We start from the raw sequence: 23188 nt of genomic DNA, 5'->3' as shown, positions 1-23188 counted from the left end.
TCCCTAATAACTAATGATGTTTGGCAACTTTTCATGTACTTGTTGTCCTCTTGCATATCTTCTTTAGAGAAGTCTATTCAAGTCTTTGACCCATTTTTTAATTGAGTTGTTTTCTTATTGTCAATTTGTAGAATTTCTTTGTATATTCTGGATATTAATCCCTTATCAGATATATGATTTGCAAATATTTTCTCCTATTCTGTGGCTTATGTTTTCATTCTTTTGATAATGCCTTTTGGTGAGACCTGGGCCTTTTTCAGGTAACCCAAGTGCTTCTGGGGAGCTTATCCTCCCTTCACTGTGCATGAAGAAATCAAGGCCTTGTGAGAAGTCAGATGTTTTGAAGATGGGACATGACGGACTCTCTATTTAGCCATCGGGGTTTGGCCCACAAGGGTTGGTCCCTTCCTTCATGTTCCCCTCAAGTGTTCAAAGACTTGGGTCAAACAGGAAAGGAGAGAAAAGAGAGCAGTGAATAATGTGCCCATCAATGATTGAGGAAACAAACCTGGACCTACTCTTACAACTCAAGAAACCAGGGCTTCCTGATGTACACTGCAACATAGATGAAGCTTGAAAACATTACACTAAGTGAAGAAGCTGGTAACAAAAGACCACTAGTTATATAATTGCATTTGTTTGAAATGTCCACAGTAGGCAAATCTATAGAGACAAAAAGTAGATTAGTAGTTGCCTAGAACCGGTGGGACATGGAGGTGAGTTAGGGGAAATGGGGAGGGACTGCTAACAGGAATGGGATTGCTTTTCCAGTTGATGAGAAGGTTCTTCTTTTTTTATGAGAAGGTTCTAAAATTGATTACGGTGTGGTAGTACAACTCTATTGTGATATTGTGATTTATAAGAAATGTAGGGTTGAAAAAAAAAAAAAGGAAATGTAGGGTTGGTCACTCAGATGACCAAAATATATTTCTTATATATATTTGGTCTTTGTCCACAGATCCTGGCTCAGAGCTCCCCAAACCCTTGGAATTCCCTAAGTGTTGAGATTAATGAAGGTGTCTTTTGTTATATTCACATAGATAACTTTTGAACTGCACTCAAGGGTGGGAACTGGTTGCCAGGAGATCCAACCATGTGATTAGAACGTTAGATCAGTCCTACTCCCTGACTTCCAAGGAGGGGTAAAGGTCTGGAGGATCAATCAGCCAATGGCCAAAGACAGTCCTGAGTATGCAATGAAGCCTCCATAAAATCCCAAAAGGATTGGGGTTGAGAGCTTCCAGGTTGGTGAACACGCGGAGAATGGCAAGAGTGATGTGCTTGGAGAGGGCTCGGAAGCTCTGTGCCTTCTTCCTCATGTCTCGCCCTGTGTATCTCTTTATCTGGCTGTTGACTCATATCATTTGTCATATCCTTTAATAAACTGGTAAACAAAAGTGTTTCCTTGAGTTCTGTGAGCCACTCTAGCAAATTAAAGAACGTAAGAAGGAGGTCGTTGGAACCTCCAATCTGAAGTTGATTGGTCAGAAGCGCAGCTGATAACAGCCTGGGGCTTGTGACTGGCAACTGAAGTCAGGGGTGGGGGGTAGTCTTGTAGGTTTGAGCCCTTAACCTGTGAAGTGTAAGCTTGCTATCTCTGGGTAGATAGTGTCAGAATCGAGTTGAATTCTTGGACACCCTGTTGGTGTCTGAGAAGTGTTTGGTGTTGTGGGGAAGAGGGACCCCCATGTTGAAACTGGGGCCAGGAACCCCCAAAGATCTGTGAATAGACTAAAACCCATTGGATTGTATACATTAAGAAGACGAGGTGTATGGTGTGTGTATTATACCTTAATGAAACTTTATTTAAGAAGAAGGAAAAAAAAGAAGGGCTGAGGCCCCATGGGTGATCCTTCTCCTCCCTCTGCCTTGGCATGCTGGTGCCTTCACTTGATGGAGAAGCGTGGCCGTGCCTGGACATGCTCACAGCGGGTGTGCTTCATGGTCAGCCCATAGATGGGGGTTAGGTCTACTTTCACACCTGCTGGCACGCTGAACTCCAGCCGCTGCAGCAAGATGGCTAGGAAGAGGAAGATCTCCCACTTGGCCAGGACCTCTCCTATGCACCGGCGCTTGCCCATGCCAAAGAGCATCACCTTCTCACTCAAGGTCTTGTTGATGGTGGTGCCATCTGCAGTGAGGAATCGCTCTGGCCGGAATGCAAATGGATCCCCCCACACCTGTCTGCAAGAGGAACAGAGGAGACGGGATTTCTGGGCTAGGGAGACCCTAGGAGGAAAAGCCTGGGCAAGACTTCTGTTGATAGCACAAGGGTTAGAATAGATCAAGAGTAATGAGAAGAGAGTGGAGAGAGGAACCGAGATATACTTTCAAACTTATTTCTTTTACAAAGCTGTCTCTAAAACGACCCTGTTAATGGTGCTTTATCATAGTGTTATTTTAAAGAAATAATGGTTCAACTATAAGAAATTAAAAGAAGGAAAACATGGGATGCCTGGTGGCTCAGCGGTTGGGTGTCTGCCTTTGGCTCGGGGCATGATCACAGGATCTGGGATCGAGTCCCACATCAGGCTCCCTGTGGGGAGCCTGCTTCTCCCTCTGCTTATGTCTCTGCCTCTCTCTGTGTGTCTCTCATGAATAAATAAATAAATCTTTAAAAAAAAAAAGAAGGAAAACATTATCTCCATCCTACTGAACACAAGGAGTATCAGCTGTACCTCCTGGTTTATGCTTTATTGTTTTGGAATAACTGTTGACAGCATCCCTTTTCCTCAGAAGTACCTCAATTTGGATGGTAAATTATATGGTCCCCCTACCTGTAGGCTAGAGTGGGATTTTCCAAAGAGAGGTCGGTAGACCATTGACATCACAATCACCTGAGATGTTCCACTTTACTTACCGAAGTGGAATCTTAGGGGATAGGCACCCTAACCTAACCAACCTCTGGTCATTTCCTATGTACACTAATGTTTGAGAAATATAGACCTCAATTTTGTTACTTAGAACACATTACATAGGGCACCTGCCTGCAGCTCAGGTCATGATCCCAGGGTCCTGAGATTGAGCCCGCATCAGCGAGGAGTCTGTTTCTCTCTCTACCTCTCCTTGCTTGTGATCTCTCTCTCTCATGCTTTGTCTCAAATAAATAAACAAAATCTTTTTTTTTTTTTTTAAATAATTTTTTAAAATTTATTTATGACAGTCATACAGAGATTGAGAGAGAGAGAGAGACAGAGACACAAGCAGAGGGAGAAGCAGGCTCCATGCACCGGGAGCCCGATGTGGGATTCGATCCGGGTCTCCAGGATCACGCCCTGGGCCAAAGGCAGGCGCCAAACCGCTGCGCCACCCAGGGATCCCTTTTTTCTTTTTTTTTTAAAGAACATACTATATATATAGCCATTGAGACCCCATTCCTGTATTATACCCAGTTCCCAGGGGGACAAATAGCCTTCCTGACTGCTGAGCCTCATATATTTTTCAATGGGGGAGGTATACTCACTGGTCATGATTGACCTGCCACTGGTTTATGAAGACACAGCATTCCTTGGGGATGTAGAAGCCCTTTAACGTTGTGTCCTTTGTTGTGCTGAGGAGGGAAGAGGGCTCTGTCAGGCTCAGGGCAGGAACACTGGGGTGTGTCTCTGGGATCTACTTGCTCCTTCTTCCACCCCAATAGCTTGTCCCCCACAGTCTCTATGTCCTACACTGGGAGGGACTATCAGGAGCACGGAAGGGGTGAAACTATCCTTCCTCTTCCTCAGCTTCTGTTCTTCAACTTCAGCAAGTGTTCACTAAACCTTTGTTTGTGTCCAGCTGTGCACTTGGCCATCCTCTGAAGCCAAGAAACTGGCAGTCTGGAGTATCCCTGGGTAGTTCCCAGCCTGACTGAGGAGTCAGACCTTCTACTCTGGGAATAAATAGACCAACATATGGGTAAGAGTAAATGTTCACTAAGTCTCTTGATGTTGTTAAAATCCCAGGACATAATCAAGGACAAATGGCTGAAAGTCCTACAATATATCAGAGAATGAAGCTGTGCCAGCTGGATGAGTCAAGAAAGCCTGATAGTGAAGGGGAAGTTTGTGTCAGGATTGACCTTGGGCAAGGGTAAGATTCAGGTGGTGGGAGAAGAGGTTAAAAGGCATTCCAGGCAGAAGGTCCAGCATAAGCAAAATTGGAGGTTGACCGCATCATGCTGGGGAGGTACAGCGAGGCCAGCCCGGGTGGATTGAGAGTACTTGCAGGAAAGGAATGTGAGCAGAGGTGAATGAGAGCTGAGATCAGCAGTGTGACTTTCTCCTGAAAGCTGGGTAGTTTGATCATGGTTGGATTGGTTGTCGGCAGCCAAGAGGCTGAGGGGAACTTGGTGACGTGGCCAGAAGTGAGAGGCCGAGGTCTGAGCCAGATCCAGGGCTGAGAAGATGGGAGGAAGAAACATGGTGAAGGCTACAAAGGTGGCAAGGCAGAAGAAGCAGGCCTTACCTGTGGGGGATGGTGAAGGGGACAAAGGAGGTGTGTCGGAAGATCTCCAGGATGAAGGCCTCCATTAAGGGCAGCTGGGGCCTGTCAGAGAGGCGAGGCTGCCGTGCCCTGCCAATCACCGTGTCTGCAGAACACAGAAGACCAAACCGGGCTTAGGGCTGCCCCGACTGCTTCATGGTATCTAAGTCCCCTATTACATAGTACTGTCTGTTATATATCTAAGGCCCAGTAACCACCCTACCCCAGCATGTTCTAGGCAAGGGTGGGCACCAGTGTATGCCCAGGGCTTACACATGGTAGGCACACAACAGCTATATGTCATTGAACAAAGAACCTGGGGATCTCAAGCTTCTCTTAGCTTGTGCATCTCTACCGCATACCCAACTCCTTCTGGATCTTTCTCTGTATCTCAGGGTTTGCCACAAGGTACATAAGACTCCAGGAAATGGCCGTTGTGACAGTGTCAAATCCTAGGCAGCATGATGCAAGGTGAGGAAGGGGGAAGACAAGAACAAGAAACCAACATTTACTAAGCATCCAGCACTTACGTACCAAGCATTGCTTTCTCTGTCTCCTTCCAAGTACATCCTCCACCCCCCATGATTTTCCGGAGAGTAGAGACTGGGTCTCCTAGTTTTATAATTAGCTGCTAGAATTACATGAGCACCCCTTATTGTTCATGTGGGGAAACTGATGCCCAGAAACAGACAGGGACTTAGTTGAATTTCCACTGGGAATTGTTGGCATGACCTGGACTCAGAACCCTGAACATGGGCCAGATGTCTGTGTCCTGCACTATCTGGGGTATAGTTGGCAAATTATCTGATGGACTCAGGGACTGGACAAGTCTGTGGTCGAACAACAGGCATGGATGGATGGAAGGGACGTGGGTCTGGTACCTACCGGCCCCAAAAATGTCGTTGATAAGGTTGACAATCTTCTCTTGGGGGATGTGGCCATCACTAGCCCTAGAGCTCTTCTCATTGTGCTTCAAGAGGGCGCCTGTGATGTCCTGGACACTGCGCTGTGGGGACACAAGCTTAGGGGCACCATAGCACTTCCAGGTTGGACCTTGCCGTACCCTATATGGCACTGCCACCTGGATTCCAGGCAGTAGGTTGGGCTTACAGGAGGAACTGGTAGCAGCCTGGATACCTTCCCTCACAATAACCTCAGGGGCCCAATTTCAAAGGAAGAGCTTGTGGAGAGTACTGGCAGCCAAGTGCTACCTAGGTGTGGATAAGCCCCCGTCAGGGTTCGGGTTCCTGAAGAACAAAAGCCTTCTCATGGTAACATCCCCCCACATTGTGGAACTTTGCCAGGGCCCCATTCACAGCCAAATATCTCTGGGACTTTGAGCAACCCCAAGACGGAGGCAATTGGATGAGGAATCTGAGCCCCAAGAGGGAGAAAGATTGGTCCCAGATGTTCCAGAGGCTTCCTAGGCCTTGGCAGCACATCAGCCGTGTGTGTACCTCAAAGCTGGGTGAGAGGGGCCACACCCATGCTCTGCAGGGTACCCCCTCACCACCAGCACCCTGGGCTCACCTCATCAAAGTCTTGATAGTGTTCCTGGACAATTTTCTGCAGGGACTGCACAAACGTCTGGTTGAAGTTCTTGAATCTCTGCAGGGCTGAGTTGGGCATATATTGGAGAATGGGGAAAAAGTCCACCGGGTTCCCGGAGGAGGCGGTCTCCACAAAATCACTGGAGCTCATTAGGAGGGGGAGCATTTCCTCACTTCTCTGAGAGAAGTGGTGCCCAAAGCACATTGCACCAATGACATTGGCCACTGACAGCAGCACTTGGTTGTAGGGATCAAAGCGCCCAACCTCTGCCATCTGTTCCTGCAGCCTGCTGAGAAGGGCCTCGGCCTCCTTGCTCACATGCTCTTCCAGGTAGCAAGAGCACGAGGAAGCCGGGTCGGAGGCAATGGAGAAGGTGTTGAGCGCGTTCTGAGCCAGGCGCCTGCGCGCAGCCCACACTGGTCCGGAGTCTGGGCTGAAGGACATGCTTTGGCCGTCGGTAATCAGAGACAAGCTGTAGAGGTCGGGCCGGCCCTTGAAATCATCCCCCTGGCGCACCAGGGCCTGCCGGATGGTGTCCAGGCCACTGAGCACCAGCACGGGGGTGGAGCCGATGCGGATCTGCAGCACGTCCCCATAACGCTGGCTCAGCCTGGACAGCGCCAGGTGAGGGCTCTTGCCCAAGGTCAGCACGTTCCCGAGCAGGGGCCAGCCCCAGGGCCCCGGTGGACTCTTCAGGCCTTTGGGAAGCCGAGGCTGCCAGACCTTGACCACCCAGAGTATCAAGCAGAAGATGGTGGAGGCCAGGAGAAGCTCTGTGGCCATCTGGGACAATGCCATCTGTATCAACTACGGGGGAAGAAGAAGGAGGAGCCAAGCCAAGTGTCAAGTTGCAGCCAATCATTCATTCACTCACTCAGTCAATCCACACTGGCACCTGTTCAGTGCTTGGCTCCCCGCTGGACGCCAGAAAGACTAAGATACATCCGCCCTGGGTCCTGTGTGCCCGGAGCTCATCGTTAGAGCATCACAGAATCTCAGGCCTGGAAAGGAGCCTCAAAATTCCCAACCTGAGGGTTTGCACTTCTAACTTTGACCCTCCCCTGTGCCATCACCTTAGTTTCCAATTCTGAGGCTGGAGTGGAGGCAACTGACACTTGAAAACAGGAAGCCCCCTTACCAGGCCCCAGCTCAAGGTCATGCTGGACATCATGCCAAGCAGTCCCTGTCCATACTGGCTTCCTGCCAATACCTCCTTCTACCCAGGGTACAGGGAGCTGCTCCCCCCCAGCAACACGGAGGGGGCCAACATCCCAGGCTGATGCAAATGACTGGTGATGCCCCTTGCCCGAGGCATTCTTTACGATACCCCAGAAGACACCTCCTCTGAGGATGAGTCCCCATCCCCTCATAATCTCAGAGCCTGAGGTTGGGCTGCAGCCAGAGCCTCGGCTGCCCTCGTCCAGGTGGGGATCCCTCCCCATTTCTCCATTTGAATCACTCCAAGGGCCCTTAAGATGGTCCAGTCCTAGCCGCTAATTTCAAAATGGAGAAACTGAGGTTTGGAGCTGGGCAGGGAGGCCTTGAATTCAGGCCTCCTACACCTAACCTCAGGTCCTTTCATTCCTCCAACTCCACTGTTCCCAGGATATATGGTAGAGTTTCCAGGGACTGGAAAATGAGCTCAAGAAACGTACCTGTAGAGGCAGGAGCTTGAGATCAGTAGGATTGTGGAGGCTGGTACAGAGCTTCTGGCCCCTGGGGGAGGAGGCCTTTTATAAATACCACCCTCTCTCAGATTGGCCCAGCCATCCTGGCCACCTGATATCAGTTACCAAATGAAGCTGGAAGGCTCAGCCCTTGGCCTTGGGCCATGTTCTCTTGGCTCCATCTACTACCCAGGGCAGGTCTTCAGGGAGAGATGCCATGTCGCTAGGGAGGAACATCCAGCTCTTCTCAGGATCCAGGATCAGCCTACTTATTTCTCTCAAGGGCAGGACAAGGTGCTGAAAACAAGTCTCCTGGGTTGTTCCAGGTTCCTTTCTCACTGCACCCATGAGGAGGGACCCTCCTCTGTCCAGGCGGATGTGCTCCTCTTGGGAAGCGTGCTCTGTAGCACCCCTGCAACACCCTGCACAACCAGGTAGGGAATGGGCATGTTCTGGCCATCTCTGAATTTCAGTCCAAGTCCTTAATCTAAAAACAAGAGACAGGGACTCCTGGGTGGCTCAGCAGTTGAGCGTCTGCCTCAGGCTCAGGGCGTGAATCCATGGTCCTGAGATCAAGTCCCGCGTTGGGCTGCCTGTGGGGAGCCTGCTTCTTCTTCTGCCTGTGTCTCTGCCACTCTCTCTGTGTGTGTCTCTCATGAATAAATACATAAAATCTTTTTTAAAAATAGCCCTTATCTGTGCCAGTCCAGCATCCTCCGGCGCGGCCGGGGGTGAGAGGGAGGAAACTGGGCTGCCAGGGCCAGGGAGAGGGCGGGCCAGCCAGGAGCAGCTCATTTTCCCTCGAGGGATCCACGCGGCCCTCTGCGGCCTTTGGGAGCCTGGGAGAGGTGCGGCCCTGACCGCTGCCCAGGCTGCATCCGACTGGGGCCACGGAGCCCGGCCTGGAGCCGTGAAGGACAGAGCCAGGGCACTCACCAGACAGCAGGACCAGCGCCAGGGTGAGCACCCCCTTGGGGTCCATGTGCCTGCCCCAGGCCCAGGCAGAGATGGACCCCACCATGACTGAGAAGGCCGAAACGGTGTGTGCCCCCAGCCCAGTGCCTGCTCTGCCCCCCACGCCCGCCTCGCCTGGGCCCCCGAAAGTGAAGGAGGTTGGCCACCAAAGCTCCTCACCTCCCAGGCTGCACCCTGGCGTGCCAGTGATCAGCCTGGGCCACGCCAGGCCCCCAGGGGCAGCCGTGGCCACCACGGAGCTGAGTGCCCTGCGGCCCCGCTGCTGCAGCTCTCTACCCTGGGAACCGCCCCAGGCCCCTGGCCCTGCATTACCACCCTCACCCTTTCCTCAACGTCAGTGGGGAGCTGGGGCCTGGGGGGAATACGGGGCTGGGGTCCTTGCCCACAGGGCGTTAGTGACCCACGACCCATTACAGCCTCTACATTGGGCCAGCAGGACCTTTTGGCATCTTCCCTAGCAGCCGGCTGAAGCGGAGGCCGAGCCACTGTGAGCTGGAGCTGGCCGTGGGGCACCAGCCCCAGAAGGTGGTCCCGCGTGTGTTCACCGACAGCCGGGAGCGCCGGCGGCAGCAGAACGTGAATGGGGCCTTCGCAAAGCTCAGGAAGCTGCTGCCAATGCACCTGCTCGACCCCAACCCCGACCCAGCTGAGCAGGAACGAGGCTCCGCTTGGCCATGAAATACATTGGCTTCCTGGTGCGCAGCCCGGGCCGCAAACGGCGGGCGCACCGAGCCCCACACCAGGGCTCCCGCTGCGGTCCGGTCCTTGTCACAGGCCCCTGCTTCTCCCTCCTCCTGTGTCTCTGCCTCTCTCTCTGCGTCTCTCGTGAATAAATAAATAAAATCTTTAAAAAAAAAAAAGTCCTTTTCTAGAGTGAAGAGCTCAGAGACAAAACGACCAAATACTATATGTAAAATTTCATGGCACCCTGGACTTAAAAACTTTTTAAAGTTACAGAAGACATTTTTGGGACAATTGGAGGTACATGAGCATGGACAGGAGATTAGAAAATATTATGGAATTAATGTGAATTTTCTTTTTTTTAAGATTTTATTTATTTGAGAACAAGCTCGCAAGTTCATAAGTGGGGGGAGGGGCGGAGGGAGAGGGAGAAGCAGACTCCCTGCTGACTGTGGGGGGGCGGTGCAGAAGGCCAACTAGGCCACCCAGGGTGACCCTAATGTGAATTTTCTTAGGCGTGAACATAGCACCACAGTTATGTGGGAGGATATTGTAGGAAATCCTAGGAGACTAATGTTGGGCATTCAGGGGTGAGGTGCCATGATTTCTGCAACTTACTGCTAAATGATTCTGTTTAGTGATGGAATTAGAGGGACGCTTGGGTGGCTTGGCGGGAGAGCACCTGCTTTAGGCTCAGTCCCACATCGGGCTCCCTGCATGGAGCCTGCTTCTCCCTCGGCCTGTGTCTCTGCCTCTCTTTCTGTGTCTCTCATGAATAAATAAAATCTAAAAAAAAAAAAAAAAGATGAGATCAGAGAGGGAGACAAACCACGGGAGACACTTAATCATAAAAAACAAACTGAGAAAAATAAAAAATAAAAAAATAAAAAAATAAAAATAATTTATAAAAGGAAACAAACTGAGGGTCGCTGAGGGAAGGTGGGTGGGGGGATGGGACAACTGGGTGGTGGAACATTAAGGAAAGTATGTGATGTCATGAGCACTGGGTGTCCTACAAGACCGACAAATCACTGACCTCTACCTCTGAAACTAATAATACACTGTATGTTAATCAATGAATTTAAATTAAAAAAAAGATTCCATTTAAAAATAGATGTCTGGGTGTGTGTTTGTACATAGAGAGGAGAGAGGGAGTAGAAGTGGCAGATGGCTGCGACGCAGGGCCCTGGGGAAGGTGTGTGGGCCTTCAGCGAATGTCCGGAGCCTTAGGGTGGTGGCAGACGGTTGCTTGGCGAGGAGTTGTCCTCGATGATCCTGTGTCTCCTCCCGGGACAGCGGCCTGGAGGCCGGCGCTGAGATGGGGATGCCTGCAAGAGGGGAGAATGGCCTCGGCCTCCCGCTGGGCGTCCTGTGGGTTGGAGAACCGTGCGGGGCCTGTGCCACTGACACACGTATCACACACTTTATAGAGCTTGATGCTTATGGGCTCAGTTGTCCTAAGAGCTACGTATGAAGGAAACACGTTCTCAGGGATCCTGTGGGAATGAAATTAATACTTTTCTCACGTGACAACAGGGTAATAGAAACGCAGAGAAGTTGTGTCATTTGTTCTGGGTCCCAGAGCAGTGTGTTAGAGCTGAGACCAGACCTTCAGAAGACTGTCCTCGGGATCCTGGTGGCTCAGCGGTTGAGCATCTGCCTTCGGCCCAGGCCGTGATCCTGGAGACCCAAGATCGAGTCCCAGGTCAGGCTCCCAGCATGGAGCCTGCTTCTCCCTCGGCCTGTGTCTCTGCTTTTCTCTCTGTGTGTCTCTCATAATAAATAAATAAGATCTTTAAAAGAAGAAGAAGGCTGTCCCCTGGACCAGCACACTGTGTACCTGCTTGAAATGTATCCCTGGATTGTGGGGGGAGCAGCTGTGATGGTGGGGGCAGCAGAGGGCAGCCTGCGTGACACAGTGGGGTGCAATACGAGGATATGAGTCTCCCGAGAGCCAGGTAGGCATCCTGAAGGCGCTGGACTCAAGCTGCATGCATGGGGGCTCACTGCAGAGGAGACCCTAGAAGCCACAGGGTGGGGGTGAGCTGGGGGGGCAGGAGGTCAGCCAGAGTCCAGGAGCCACCTAGGAACTCTGTGATGTGCAGGACAGCGGGGACCCTAAGGCACTTGATGAAAAGCCCGCAGGGGAACACCTGCTCCATAAGGGCACCCTTCACCCAGGGAGAAGATACACAGCACCAGCCGGATAGAGATTGGTGTCTCCTCCAGCACCCTCCCCCTGCACCCATCCAGGTGGAGAGGCCTGCAAGGTGGGGGGTCGGGGGAGGAAGGAGCACAGAAACAGAGCAGACTTCTCCCCTCCCCGTGGGGTCTCGTCGGGTCCGCAGAAGGCTGAGAACACGCCCCAGACTGGATGTGAGGAGCAAATTTAGATTTAGACGGGACTGGGCTCTCTCATTCCTGAAAAGGAGAAAGCTGTGTGCTCAATCTGGGCCGCAGTCAGGGCCACGGCTGGGGAGTCTGGAGGAGCCGCCGAGCAGGTGTGAGGACCGCGGCTGAGAGAAAGGACGACAGTCTTCAGTCTGTGTCTCTACTAGGTTCCGCTCACGCAATAAAAAGATCAGGGTCTGAGCCGAGGCTGAGTTTTAGGGAACACCGCTCTCGGTCTGCCTGCGTCTCCCTCCCCACCTCCCTCCCTGCCTCCCTCCCTCCCTCCCTCACCCCGTCTCCCTCTCCCTCTCCCCCTCTCTGGCTCTCACTCCTTAATGAACTAAAGTCGTGCTTTATTCAATCTCCTTAGTTTTAGCCTGATGTCCTCTCCTGTTCCAGGATCCCATCGAGGAAGACACCACATTATACTGAGTGACCATGTGCCGTTAAGCTCCCCTTGGCTGTGACCTTTCTCAGACTATCTTTGTTTTTGTTTTTTTTAAGGTTTTTTTTTATTGATTTTATTTATATATTCACAAGATACACAGAGAGAGAGGCAGAGAGACATAGGTAGAGGGAGGAGAAGCAGGATCCATGCAGGGAGCCTGATGTGGGACTCAATCCTGGGACTCTGGGATCATGCCCTGGGCCGAAGGCAGACGCTCAACCACTGAGCCACCCAGGCGTCCTGGTTTATTTATTTATTTATTTATTTATTTATTTATTTATTTATTTATTTATGAGAGAGAGAGAGAATGAGAGAGAGGCAGAGACACAGGAGGAGGGAGAAGCAGGCTCCATGCTGGGAGCCCAATGTGGGACTCAGCCTGGGCCAAAAGCAGGCACTAAACTGCTGAGCCACCCAGGGATCCCCACTATCTTTGTTTTTGATGACCTTGACAGTTTTCAGGAATACTGGCCTGGTATTCCACAGGAGGCCCAGTACTGGAAACTGTCTGCTTCTCTCACGTTGAGGCTGGGGTTATGGGTTATTGGCAGGAGGACCATAGAAGTAAAGTGCCATCTTACTCACATCATGTCAAGGCTAGATATTGTCAGCCTGACTCAGGATGGTTGATGTTGGCCTTAATCAACCTGTTGAAGTAGTGTTTGTCAAGTTTCTTCGTGGTGAGTCATTCTTTCCACTCCTTACCATACTGTGCTCCTTGGAAGAAGTCACTGTGTGTGAATAGCCCACACCTATGGAGAGGGGACTTCTTCTCCCCCTCCTTGAGGATGGAGTATCTACATAAAGTATTTGAACTTCTACTTATCTTTTTATTTTTAATAAAAATCTTAAAACGTTTATTCAATGCTAAGGACCATGCAGAAAAGCACAGCTGTCATGTACAACTTGAATTTTTACAGATTTAACAAAGCCACATAACCAGCCCTCAGATCAAAAGAAAGAACATGACCAGCACCCCAGAACCCCCTTTGAGCTCCCTCCCCAAGGGTAACTACAACCCCAACTTCTAAAAGTGTACATTACTTGGGTCTGTTTTTGTTCTTTCTATAAATGAAATCATGCTGTGTGTACTCTTTTTTTGGTCACGGAATATTTTGTTAATTAACAGATTTTATTTTTTATTTATTATTTAAAATATTTTATTTATTTATTTGAGACAGAAGGAGAGAGGAAGAGCAGACCAGCAGGGGGAGAGGTAGAGGGGAGGAAGAAGCAGGCTCCCCGCTGAGCAGAGAGTCCAGAGCCTGGCTGCATCTAGGACCCTGGGATCATGACCTGAGCTGAAGGCAGATGCCTAACCGACTGAGCCACCAAGGGACCCCCAGATTTGATTTGATTTTTTAAAGATTTTATTTATTTATTCATGAGAGAGAGAGAGAGGCAGAGACACAAGCAGAGGAAGAAGTAGGCTCCATGCAGGGAGCCTGACGTGGGACTCGATCCCAGGAATCACGCCCTGGGCTGAAGGCGGTGCTAAACCGCTGGGCCACCAGGGCTGCCCTTGTTTTGTTTTCTTTAAGAGAAAGCTTTTCTTTTTTCTTTTTTTTTTTTTTTTAAGATTTCATTTATTTGAGAGAGAGAAAGAGAACACACACAAGAGAGGGGAGGGGCAGAGGGAGAAGTAGATTCCCCGCTGAGCAGGGAGCCCATCTTGGAGCTCCATTCCTGGACCCTGAGGTCACAACTTGAGCTAAAGTCAGGTGCTTAACCGGCTAAACCACCCAGGCCCCCCTTGCACATGTTTTTGTATGTATTTCTGTCGTGTATAGACCCATGAGTAGACATGCTAGGTCATAGACTAGACATATGTCCGATGCTAGTAGATTCTACAGAAACAGAACAATTTTTCAGAGTACTTGAACCAATAGGCATGCCCACCAGCTTGCTCACTACCATGGAATATTTTTTTTTAATATTTTTTTTCAATTTTTATTTATTTATGATAGTCATAGAGAGAGAGAGAGAGGCAGAGACATAGGCCGAGGGAGAAGCAGGCTCCATGCACCGGGAGCCCGACGTGGGATTCGATCCCAGGTCTCCAGGATCGCGCCCTGGGCCAAAGGCAGGCGCCAAACCGCTGCGCCACCCAGGGATCCCCTACCATGGAATATTTTTAATATTTTTCATTTTATCCATTCTGGAGTGCATATTGACTGCTTCGCTTTTTAAAATCCCTCAGTGCTTCCCAGAGATTTCAAGCTAAAAACCAAACTCCTTCGCTTAGTACCCAAAGGCTTCAGCAGGAGCTCTTGCTCACCTCTCTGGATCTGTTTGCCCCCATGACCCCTCCAGCCCCACCACCATCGTCTTTCTCCTTAGGTTTATCCCTTTTCTTGAAACTCATGCCTCACCCTGCATTCTCTGGCCAGCTCCTGCTCATCATTCTATACCCTGCTCAGCTGTCACCACACTGCTCGGCTCTGAGTTCCCACAGGCCCCATACTGCCCTCCTCTAAGGCACCCTTCATGCTGCCTCCCCATTGGACTGTGAGCTTCAAGGTCGAGGTAGCCTCTGCTTCTCTTCTTATCTCTAGTTCCTAGCACGGGGACGGGCACGCATGTATTCAGAACAAGATTTGCTGAATCAGTTAGTGTTCACAAGTAAGAATGCTAACCGGCATGAGAGCTTTGTGAAGACTCTGCTTTGGGCCTTTCCTGCATTGGTTTTATGGAACTTCCAAGTAATAATCCTTACGGTTAAAATTTATGGAGCACCTGCTATGCCTTAACCTCTGTGCTGCATGTTGAGGTCGGCCGTCTCTGTTTTAGCTTCATAGCAATCCTATCCTGAGGAGAGGATCTCAGGGAAACACAGGACGTGGCTAAGGTTAAGGTGAGGGGAAGGTTAAGAGCACCCCTGGGTCACTCGACAAATTTATTCTGTGCATTCATCAGGATGGCTGGGGGTCAGGACTCAGGAATTGACAGCTCCTGTCTTGCTCGTTGTTTTTGCCTCTTACTTCCATTCTCACTATGCCACGGCTCTGGCCACAGGAAGCCGTGGCTTCTGGCTGGTCCATGGTCTAAGCCAAATTCCAGCCAACTGTGGGCCTCTGAAGGCAGGGGCTGAGCCCCATTTGTCTCTGTTTCCAGACCTGGCAGAGAAGGAGAACCCTGGTGGACACAGGTGAGTCATAAATGCAGGTGGACTGGAATCTATGAGATATGGACCCGGAGCTTCCATCCTGGACGCCCAGTCACCCGCTGTGAGTGTCCACCCAGAGGCCCCCTCCCACAGCACCCGCATATGCCCAAATGAGGCCTGTCATTCCCTGTGCACACGCTGCCCCTCTGATCTCACCCCAGCCAGAAGCCGGGAATCCTGGAGGGTCTCTCTCTGTCATTCCCCACCAGCCGGGTTCTCAGGATTCTACGGCGTAAATACCTGTTGGGTCTCACTCCTTCTCTCCATTACTGGGGCACTGTCTGCACAACGTTGTCAACACCGCTTCCCGCTGGGGCTTTTGCAGGAACCTCCTGCTGGATCTCACCACGTGTAGGCCGGTGTTGTCCGATAGAGCCTTCTGCTGTGATGGGAATGTTCTCTGTGCCATCCGATAGGGTAGCCCTGAGCCACATAGAGCTATGGAGCTCTTGTCGGGGTAAGTGCAACTGAGATCCGAAATTTTATTTTATTTTAAAGATTTTATTTATTTATGAGAGACACAGAGAGAGGCAGAGACATAGGCACAGGGAGAAGCAGGCTCCACGCAGGGAGCCCGATGTGGGACTCGATCCTGGGACTCCAGGATCATGCCCTGGGCCAAAGGCGGGCACCAAACCGCTGAGCCACCCAGGGATCTCTAGATCCGAAATTTTAAATCGTAGTAGCTGCATGTGATTCGCGGCTGCCACATTGGCTGGAGCTGTTCTTGGCTCCCTCCTCAGCTCATCCTTCCAAGCCGTCACCCACTCGCACTTGCAGAACTGCAAACTGAGCGGGTCCTATCCCTCCTTCAAATCCTTCAGGAGTTTCTTAAAGCAATGGAAACAAAATTCAAACTCAGCCCAGCGCATGAGCCAGTTCCTGCTCCCTCGTCTCCTCATTTCCCGCCAGCTTTCCCAACATTTGAAGCGAGCAGCTTCTTATTCCTCCAGATTTCTGCCTCTGGGCTTTCACATATGCTGTTCCCTCTGCCTGGAGCACCCTACCCTCCTCCCGACCTTCCCCTGCCAACAAACACCCTCCAGGATTGCGTCCAGGTTCGAAATGCTTACTTATACTGTGGCAAGGGGATGCATCAATGACGAAGGATTCCCATCTCTCCTGTGGAGCAAATCCTCCAAACCTCAGCTCCCAGCCCACCTCCTCTGGGCCTTCCTGACCCCTTCCTCTGGCTCAGATCCTCCTCTTTGGGGCATGACTCGCTCTCGTGTCATATTGCTTGGTTTCCTTCTCGCTCTCTAGACTGGACAACTTGAGGCAAACAGTGTTCTCGTTTGCTCAGTTTTTAGGGCAGTGCCTGTCGCCAGCAGATGTTTGGCCATATTCTTTGAGCATAACTTAAGCTGCCAGTCCCTGTTCTAGGAGAAGACTTAGAGCCGTGGACAAGACAGGCCCCGCCCTCATGGAGGAGACTGACACACAAGCAGGCAGTCAGATGAATGAGATCATCGCAGGTGCTCTGCACCTCCTCTTTGTCTTCCAGGTCCACCCGACCCCCCTCTCTGGGCACTGAGAGGCTGATCCCTGCAGACTGTATCGGTGGGCAACCCCCTCCTCTGGCTTCTTGTTGGTTTATTTTTTTTTTTAATTTTTATTTCTTTATGATAGAGAGAGAGAGAGAGAGAGGGAGAGGGAGAGGTACAGGCAGAGGGAGAAGCAGGCTCCATGCACCGGGAGCCCGATGTGGGACTCGATCCCGGGTCTCCAGGATCGCGCCCTGGGCCAAAGGCAGGCGCCAAACCGCTGCGCTACCCAGGGATCCCCCTTCTTGTTGGTTTAGTCAACGGGAGGCACTAGCATGAGATGCACGGGTCCAGAGAATGAGCCCGGGGTATCTTTTCTCCACACGTCCCAGTCACTCTGGTAGGTCATAGCTCCGGCCAGGCCGTCCTCCTCTCCTTAGTCTCTCTCTGGTCCTGGAAACACCTCCTTCTTCTGTCCCTTCAGGCCCAAGATAGCAAGGGGTCCTCTCTGTTCCTAACTGTATGGCACTGCACTATCCTGTGTTGGTGTCTCTACACCTGCCCACACCTTTGTAAATAGTCTCCTTATTAAACTCTCCCCAATGACTCAGTCTGAATGGATCTTATTTCCTGTGAGGACCCTAATAACACATTCGTTCTCTGCAAATCTGTGGTCCACCATCCTGGGAACATCGGCTGTTTGCCCCAGCTGTCTCCCTCTGGTCACAATATGGCTGCTGCAGCTCCAGCCATCACATACAGACATGACAAGAGCCAGAGGGACAAGACTGCACCTCTTGCCATGTATCCCTTTTAAGAGTGAAGCCGCTTTTCCTGAAAGTTGTCCCAGGTGACCTCAGTTTTCAGAATAGCTTGCTCTGAAGTATTTTTTCATTAAGGGAATTGCCCTGTCCGTCCTGTGGTTTTCAGTAAACAATCACGAATGTGTTCCAGAAAGCATTTGGTCCCAGCTGTAGTAAAATTGCTCTTAGTAAACAAACAAACAAAAAATATTGTCAGCCAAAAGCTCCTGAGTGGGCTCCCGCAGTCTCTTTCAGGGAGGTGGTTCCATTCAGACCTATCGGCGCAGCCTGGCTGCCCCCCCAGCGACGGGCCGCTCAACCCACTCGGGAACCCTTGCTCAGCTGCCCCACCCTGGCAGACGCAGATAGCCATTCCTTATTTTTTACTCTAGGCAATAAAAACTCAAGCAGAATCTCCGTCTCTCTCCACCACACCTCTAGCTCTTGGCTTCTGTCTCCTGCAGGCCATGAGGCTTGGGGCGGGGGGTGAGGGGGGTGGGGGGGTGCGGTGGACCTTCTCAGGCTCTTGGGAGCCTCTGTCTTCCCGCCAATAGTGCAGCCACTGTCCCGGACCCAGCACCCATAGGAAGAGCAGTGGCCCCCTTGGCAGCCAGCTCGATTGGACCTAGTATCACACATAAAAATGGTCCACAAAACGTTCTCCTCTCTTTCTGAAGGTTTTGTGATACTCTGCTATCCTTAACCAGTCTTTCTTTCTTTTTTAAAATTGTCTTAAAAAAAAAAACATTTATTTATTCTTGAGGACAGAGAGAGAGAGGCAGGACACAAGCAGGCTCAATGCAGGGAGCCCGACGTGGGACTCGTTCTCAGGACCCCGGGGTCACGCCCTGAGCCAAAGGCAGACGCTCAACCACTGAGCCACTCGGGCCGCCCTAACCTGTCTTTCTTAACCACATTCCTATCACCAACTAGATTTCTTCTACAGGTCATTGGCCAGAATCCCATCACACATTTGAGTTTAATCTAATCACCAGCAAGGCAACTGGGGCTGCCATGACTGGTTCAGAGCAGCCAGGACACATTAGGTCAGGCTGGGGGCTGGGGAGGGAACATGGAGGATCCTTGCACAAAACTAGGGGTGGGGAGGGTGTGAGGAAGAAGAGAGCCCCAACGTGGGGGGAACAGCCATGGGGTGTCTACCAGGGGTGGGGCAGTTGAGAAAGGGTTCGGTTCCTAAGTTGGTGGAGTAGTCTGACAACGGCTGGTGGGGCACCAGGCTGTGCCCCCCTAGGGCTGAAAGAGACGACCTCCTGGGCAGAGACAGTGGGAGGTCATCCAGGAGCATTTGGCTGACAAAGCAGAGGCCTTGCTTTGATGAGAGGATGCAGCTTTCGCTCTCAGCTAATCTCTGTGTTTATGCATAAAAGGGCATCTCCAGCTGGGCGGAGCATGCCCCGGAGCCTGCCAAACATGCCCTCCAGCAAGTCAAACATCTCCCTGCACGACTGTTTTTACAATTCACTGGCTTGGCAAATGTTCCCCAGCAGTAAAGCCACCTGCCAACCTGAGTAGAATTAGCCAAATTCCGACCTATAATATGGGCCTAAATTAATCATATCTGTTGCTATTGAAGGAAGAAGAGCAAAAGGAAAAAGAAGGGCTGCCTTCCTCTGCACGTGCTCTAGAGTTAGCCCAGAGCCATGTGCACCCCGTGCCCCTTACCCCCCACCAGCCCTCTCTGTGCAGCGTCCCAGGGTCTGCACCTTCCCAGCCGGTCCCCACCTGTCAAAACATGGGGGTCTCATCCCAATCCCGCAGAGCGCGTCTGCTGAGGGCCGCCCCAGAGCCTGCCCCCTGCGGATCACTGGGGGGGCTCGACTGCAGCCCGTCAAGAGGAGCCGGGAGGCCTTGACACCGAAAGAGACCGAGGACTTCCGGTGATCAGGGCCATGTGGTCAGCCTCGCGCCTTGCCAGCTGCTGGCCCTGGACGGGAGGGAAGGCCGGGTAGGCTGGGACTCCTGCTCTGGGCCAGGCTGGGAGGAGCTTCTCAAGGATGGCTGTGCCCATGGCCTGTCTTCTGGGAGCGACATGACTGACCGAGCAGGTGCTGAAGAAAGGATCTGGCCTGCGTGGGGAATCCTTCGGGTGGCCATCTGGGACCTGTTGCCCTGCCTATAGAGACCCAGAATCTCACTGGGCCTCTGTTATTTAAAAATAGATGTTGGGGGACGTCTGGGGGGCTCAGCGGTTGAGCATCTGCCTTTGGTTCAGGTCATGATCCTGGGGTCCTGGGATCAAGTCCCGCATTGGGCTCCCTGCACGGAGCCTGCTTCTCCCTCTGTCTGTGTCTCTGCCTCTCTCTCTCTCTCTGTGTCTCTCATGAATAAACAAAATCTTTTTTTAAAATGTATTTTTATGGGATCCCTGGGTGGCGCAGTGGTTTGGCGCCTGCCTTTGGCCCAGGGCGCAATCCTGGAGACCCGGGATCTAATCCCACGTCGGGCTCCTGATGCATGGAGCCTGCTTCTCCCTCTGCCTATGTCTCTGCCTCTCTCTCTCTCTCTCTCTCTCTCTGTGACTATCATAAATAAATAAAGATTTCTTAAAAATGTATTTTTCTATTTGGGGATTTAGCATGTTTCCATTCCATGTATTTAACAGATATGCATTTAGCATCCACAATGTGCCAGTTTGCTATTGATGAAGCATTGATCAAAACGGACAAGAGGGGACACCTGGGTGGCTCAGTTGGCTAACATCTGACTCTTGACTTGGGGTTCCCGTCATGATCTCAGGGTTATGGGATTGAGCCTTTCATTGGGCTCTGTGCTTAGAGTAGAGTCTGCTTGTCCCTCTGCCTCTGCTCCTACTCTGGCTTGTGTTCTCTCTCAAATAGATAAATAAAATCTTTAAAAGAGAGAGAGAGAGAAGAGAGAAAAGAGTCCACCCTCTGCTGGAGCTTACATTCTAGTCGAGGGAAATAGACTATACACTACATAATAAAATATATAGTATATTTGAAGTTTGTAAGTATACAAACAAAAACCATGTATGAAGAAGTAAGACATGAAGATTTGGGGAGAAAGCTTCCAGGGGGAGGGGGAACAGCAAGTGCAAAGGTCCTGAGGCAGAGTGCTGGATATCTCCCACTTACCCTTCCAGACCTACTCTTCACTGTTCTCTACCCTTGGTCCCGGAGGCTGAATTTCGTGGGCTACAAGAACTGGTTCCTTGCTCTCTGGCTTTCAGTTGGGTTCATGGAAGTTACCAGCAGGACATCAGAGGGCATGACTAGAGTGAGGTCAGAGTGCTTAGGCTCTCTCCTTGCAGGGTCTTTGCATGTTAGCTGCAATTCTCTACTGAAGGCCCCAGCTCCCTCTGTGTAGCCTCTCCGTAGCCTCCTTCCCTGTGGTCTGTCTTCTGCTCCTTTCCCTTATCAAATCCGGCCTTGTTGTTGCTAACCCTGCGGTGCTGCATTGTCCCTTGCTGGCTTCTCTAAATCTTGCTCATACCTTTGCAAATGGTCCCTTTATTAAACTCTCTTAAATGACCCAATTCGAGGGGAGCCCCCTGTTTCCTGCAAGGACTGACCCTGACAAATATAAGCAGGGACTTGCCTGGAGCGTCTTAGGAACACCAAGGAGGCTATTGCGCCTAGAGAGGAGTGAGCCAGATAAGGTCCGAGAGCTAATAGGAGCCACATCTGGAAGGGCCTGGCAGGCCATCATAAGGACTGCTTCCCCCAAGATTCCACAAAAGCTTCCTTCTGAAAACTTCAACTTGTTCCATCCCGAACTTGGCAAGAGAATGGTATCTTTTCCTCAGCTAGGAGCTGTGGGAGCAAATTGGGGCATGAGGAACTTGGAGACGGCCACTTCCCTCCCAGGGCATCCCCCAGCCAATGGGACACTGAGCTCTGCTCCCAGTACATTGAGGGGCACACACTCGTCTGATGGCCTCTGCTTCATATGTGGGTTCTCTCCAGACACTCACTAGCCAAGAGCTCCTCAACACTGTCACAGGGGCTTCTGGAGAAGAATTAGCCTCCCCCAGTGATGTCGATGGTGGCATTTTTGGCACAGGGACAGGCCAATGGAAGTGATTAGGAATAACTTCTTAGGATTCCACCCCACTGTTCAGGATATCTTAGGGTCAGCCTCAAGGGCTGCGGTTTTTCTTTTTTTAGAGATTTTATGAATCTATTAGGGAGAGCATATGAGAGAGAGAGAGAGCAGCAGACTCCCCGCTGAGCAGGGAGCCCAATGTGGGGACTCGATCCCAGGACCCCAAGATCATGACCTGAGTCAAAGACAGACGCCTAACCGACGGAGCCACCCCAGTGCCCCAAGGCCTGAGGTGTAATCACTCAGAGAGCTCTCTGGCAGGCAGGTTTTGGTTATGATTCTTCAGCTTTAAGTCCTCAACCCCAAATCCTAATAGAAGAAAAAGAGGCGGTGGAGGAAGAAAGGAAAGAGGAAGAGGTGAAGAAGAAGGAAAAAGGGAGGTGGTAGTGATGTGGAGTCATGCACCAGAGATGTTCTATGGATGCGTTTCCTGGCTTCTGGAATAACGGGATCTAGGTGCCCAAGGTCATCAATTCTTTCTCTGTTCCCCTGCCCTCATCTCCCAGCTCTGCTTTCCCCTGAATGGGCGTCATTTGAACGTAGGCCTTCTTTAAAAATGGCCACTGGTAGCCCAGACTTATTTTCTAACCAGCTTAGCCACCCCTGGCAAAAAGAGAACTCTTTTCCAACAATTTCATAAAAATCTCTGGAGGTTCTCATTGGCCCGGCCTGGGTCAGCTAGCCTAATACCCTGGGGCGGGGCCAGTTCCTGCAAACCGCCTGGCTGACAGTAGGAGTGAGGGGGTCCCCAAAGGACATTCCAAGTGGTGTTGCCAGAGGAAGAGAGAATGGATGCTGGGCACGCAAAGCCCCTCAGACAGCCACTAGCACTGGGCAACTATATGATGTATTGTCTAAGCCAGGACTCCCTCAAGAGGGAAAGAAGGCGCTTTTAATAATTATACCAGTTCAACAGGCTTAGACAAAGACTATCTTGACAAAGTGTTGTCAACCCTAACTCTAGCAGCCGCGTGCCAGAGAGCCAGAGGCGCTCCCCCAGAGGAGCCCTGGCTCCAGCAAACTGGATCTCCCTGGCTGTCTGGGCGCAGGTAGGAAGGGGAAGTGCTCAGGGTTCAGAGCTCGGGGGTGGTGGAGGCTGAAGACACCCTGGGAAGCAAGTCCCACTTCTCCACATCTGCTCACACCCCTGTCTTGCCCCCCAGCCTCAGCCGGCCTCCCGCTGCCTTGCCCTTCAGTGCTGCGCCCTCTCCCCAGGCCAGGAATGCCCCCATATACCCTTCTTAGTCCGCCTATCCTGCTGAGCCCCTTACCTGCGCCCACCCCAGGGTCTCAGCCTTCTCACAGCTCCTGAGCATTTCCAAATTGGGCACAGGCTATGTTTGGGTGTGAGTCCCATCTCCGCCATGGGACAGGGGTTTGCTGTGGCTCTTGCTGTCTCTCCATGCCTCCCCACCCCCCCACCGCCTTCCGAAGTGCTGACCAAACACTCTTGGTTGGGCCAAGACCCTCAG

General features: G+C 51.4%; 1 protein-coding gene across 1 annotated transcript; it reads right to left on the bottom strand.

Annotated features, from left to right (window-relative positions):
- Positions 1 to 1773: 1773 nt before the first annotated feature.
- On the bottom strand, positions 1774 to 7760 carry CYP1A2 (cytochrome P450 family 1 subfamily A member 2). The gene is made up of 7 exons (XM_072809659.1): positions 7671 to 7760; positions 5995 to 6822; positions 5350 to 5470; positions 4827 to 4916; positions 4447 to 4570; positions 3464 to 3550; positions 1774 to 2184 (listed from the first exon to the last, which is right to left on the bottom strand). The coding sequence occupies exons 2-7, from the start codon at positions 6811 to 6813 to the stop codon at positions 1887 to 1889; spliced, it is 1539 nt and encodes a 512-aa protein (XP_072665760.1). The 5' UTR covers positions 6814 to 6822; positions 7671 to 7760; the 3' UTR covers positions 1774 to 1886.
- Between the last annotated feature and the right edge of the window lie 15428 nt (positions 7761 to 23188).

Source organism: Canis lupus, chromosome 32 (genome assembly GCF_048164855.1).
Source record: "Canis lupus baileyi chromosome 32, mCanLup2.hap1, whole genome shotgun sequence".
Taxonomy (NCBI): domain Eukaryota; kingdom Metazoa; phylum Chordata; class Mammalia; order Carnivora; family Canidae; genus Canis; species Canis lupus.
This window is presented reverse-complemented; position numbering and strand designations above follow the sequence as displayed.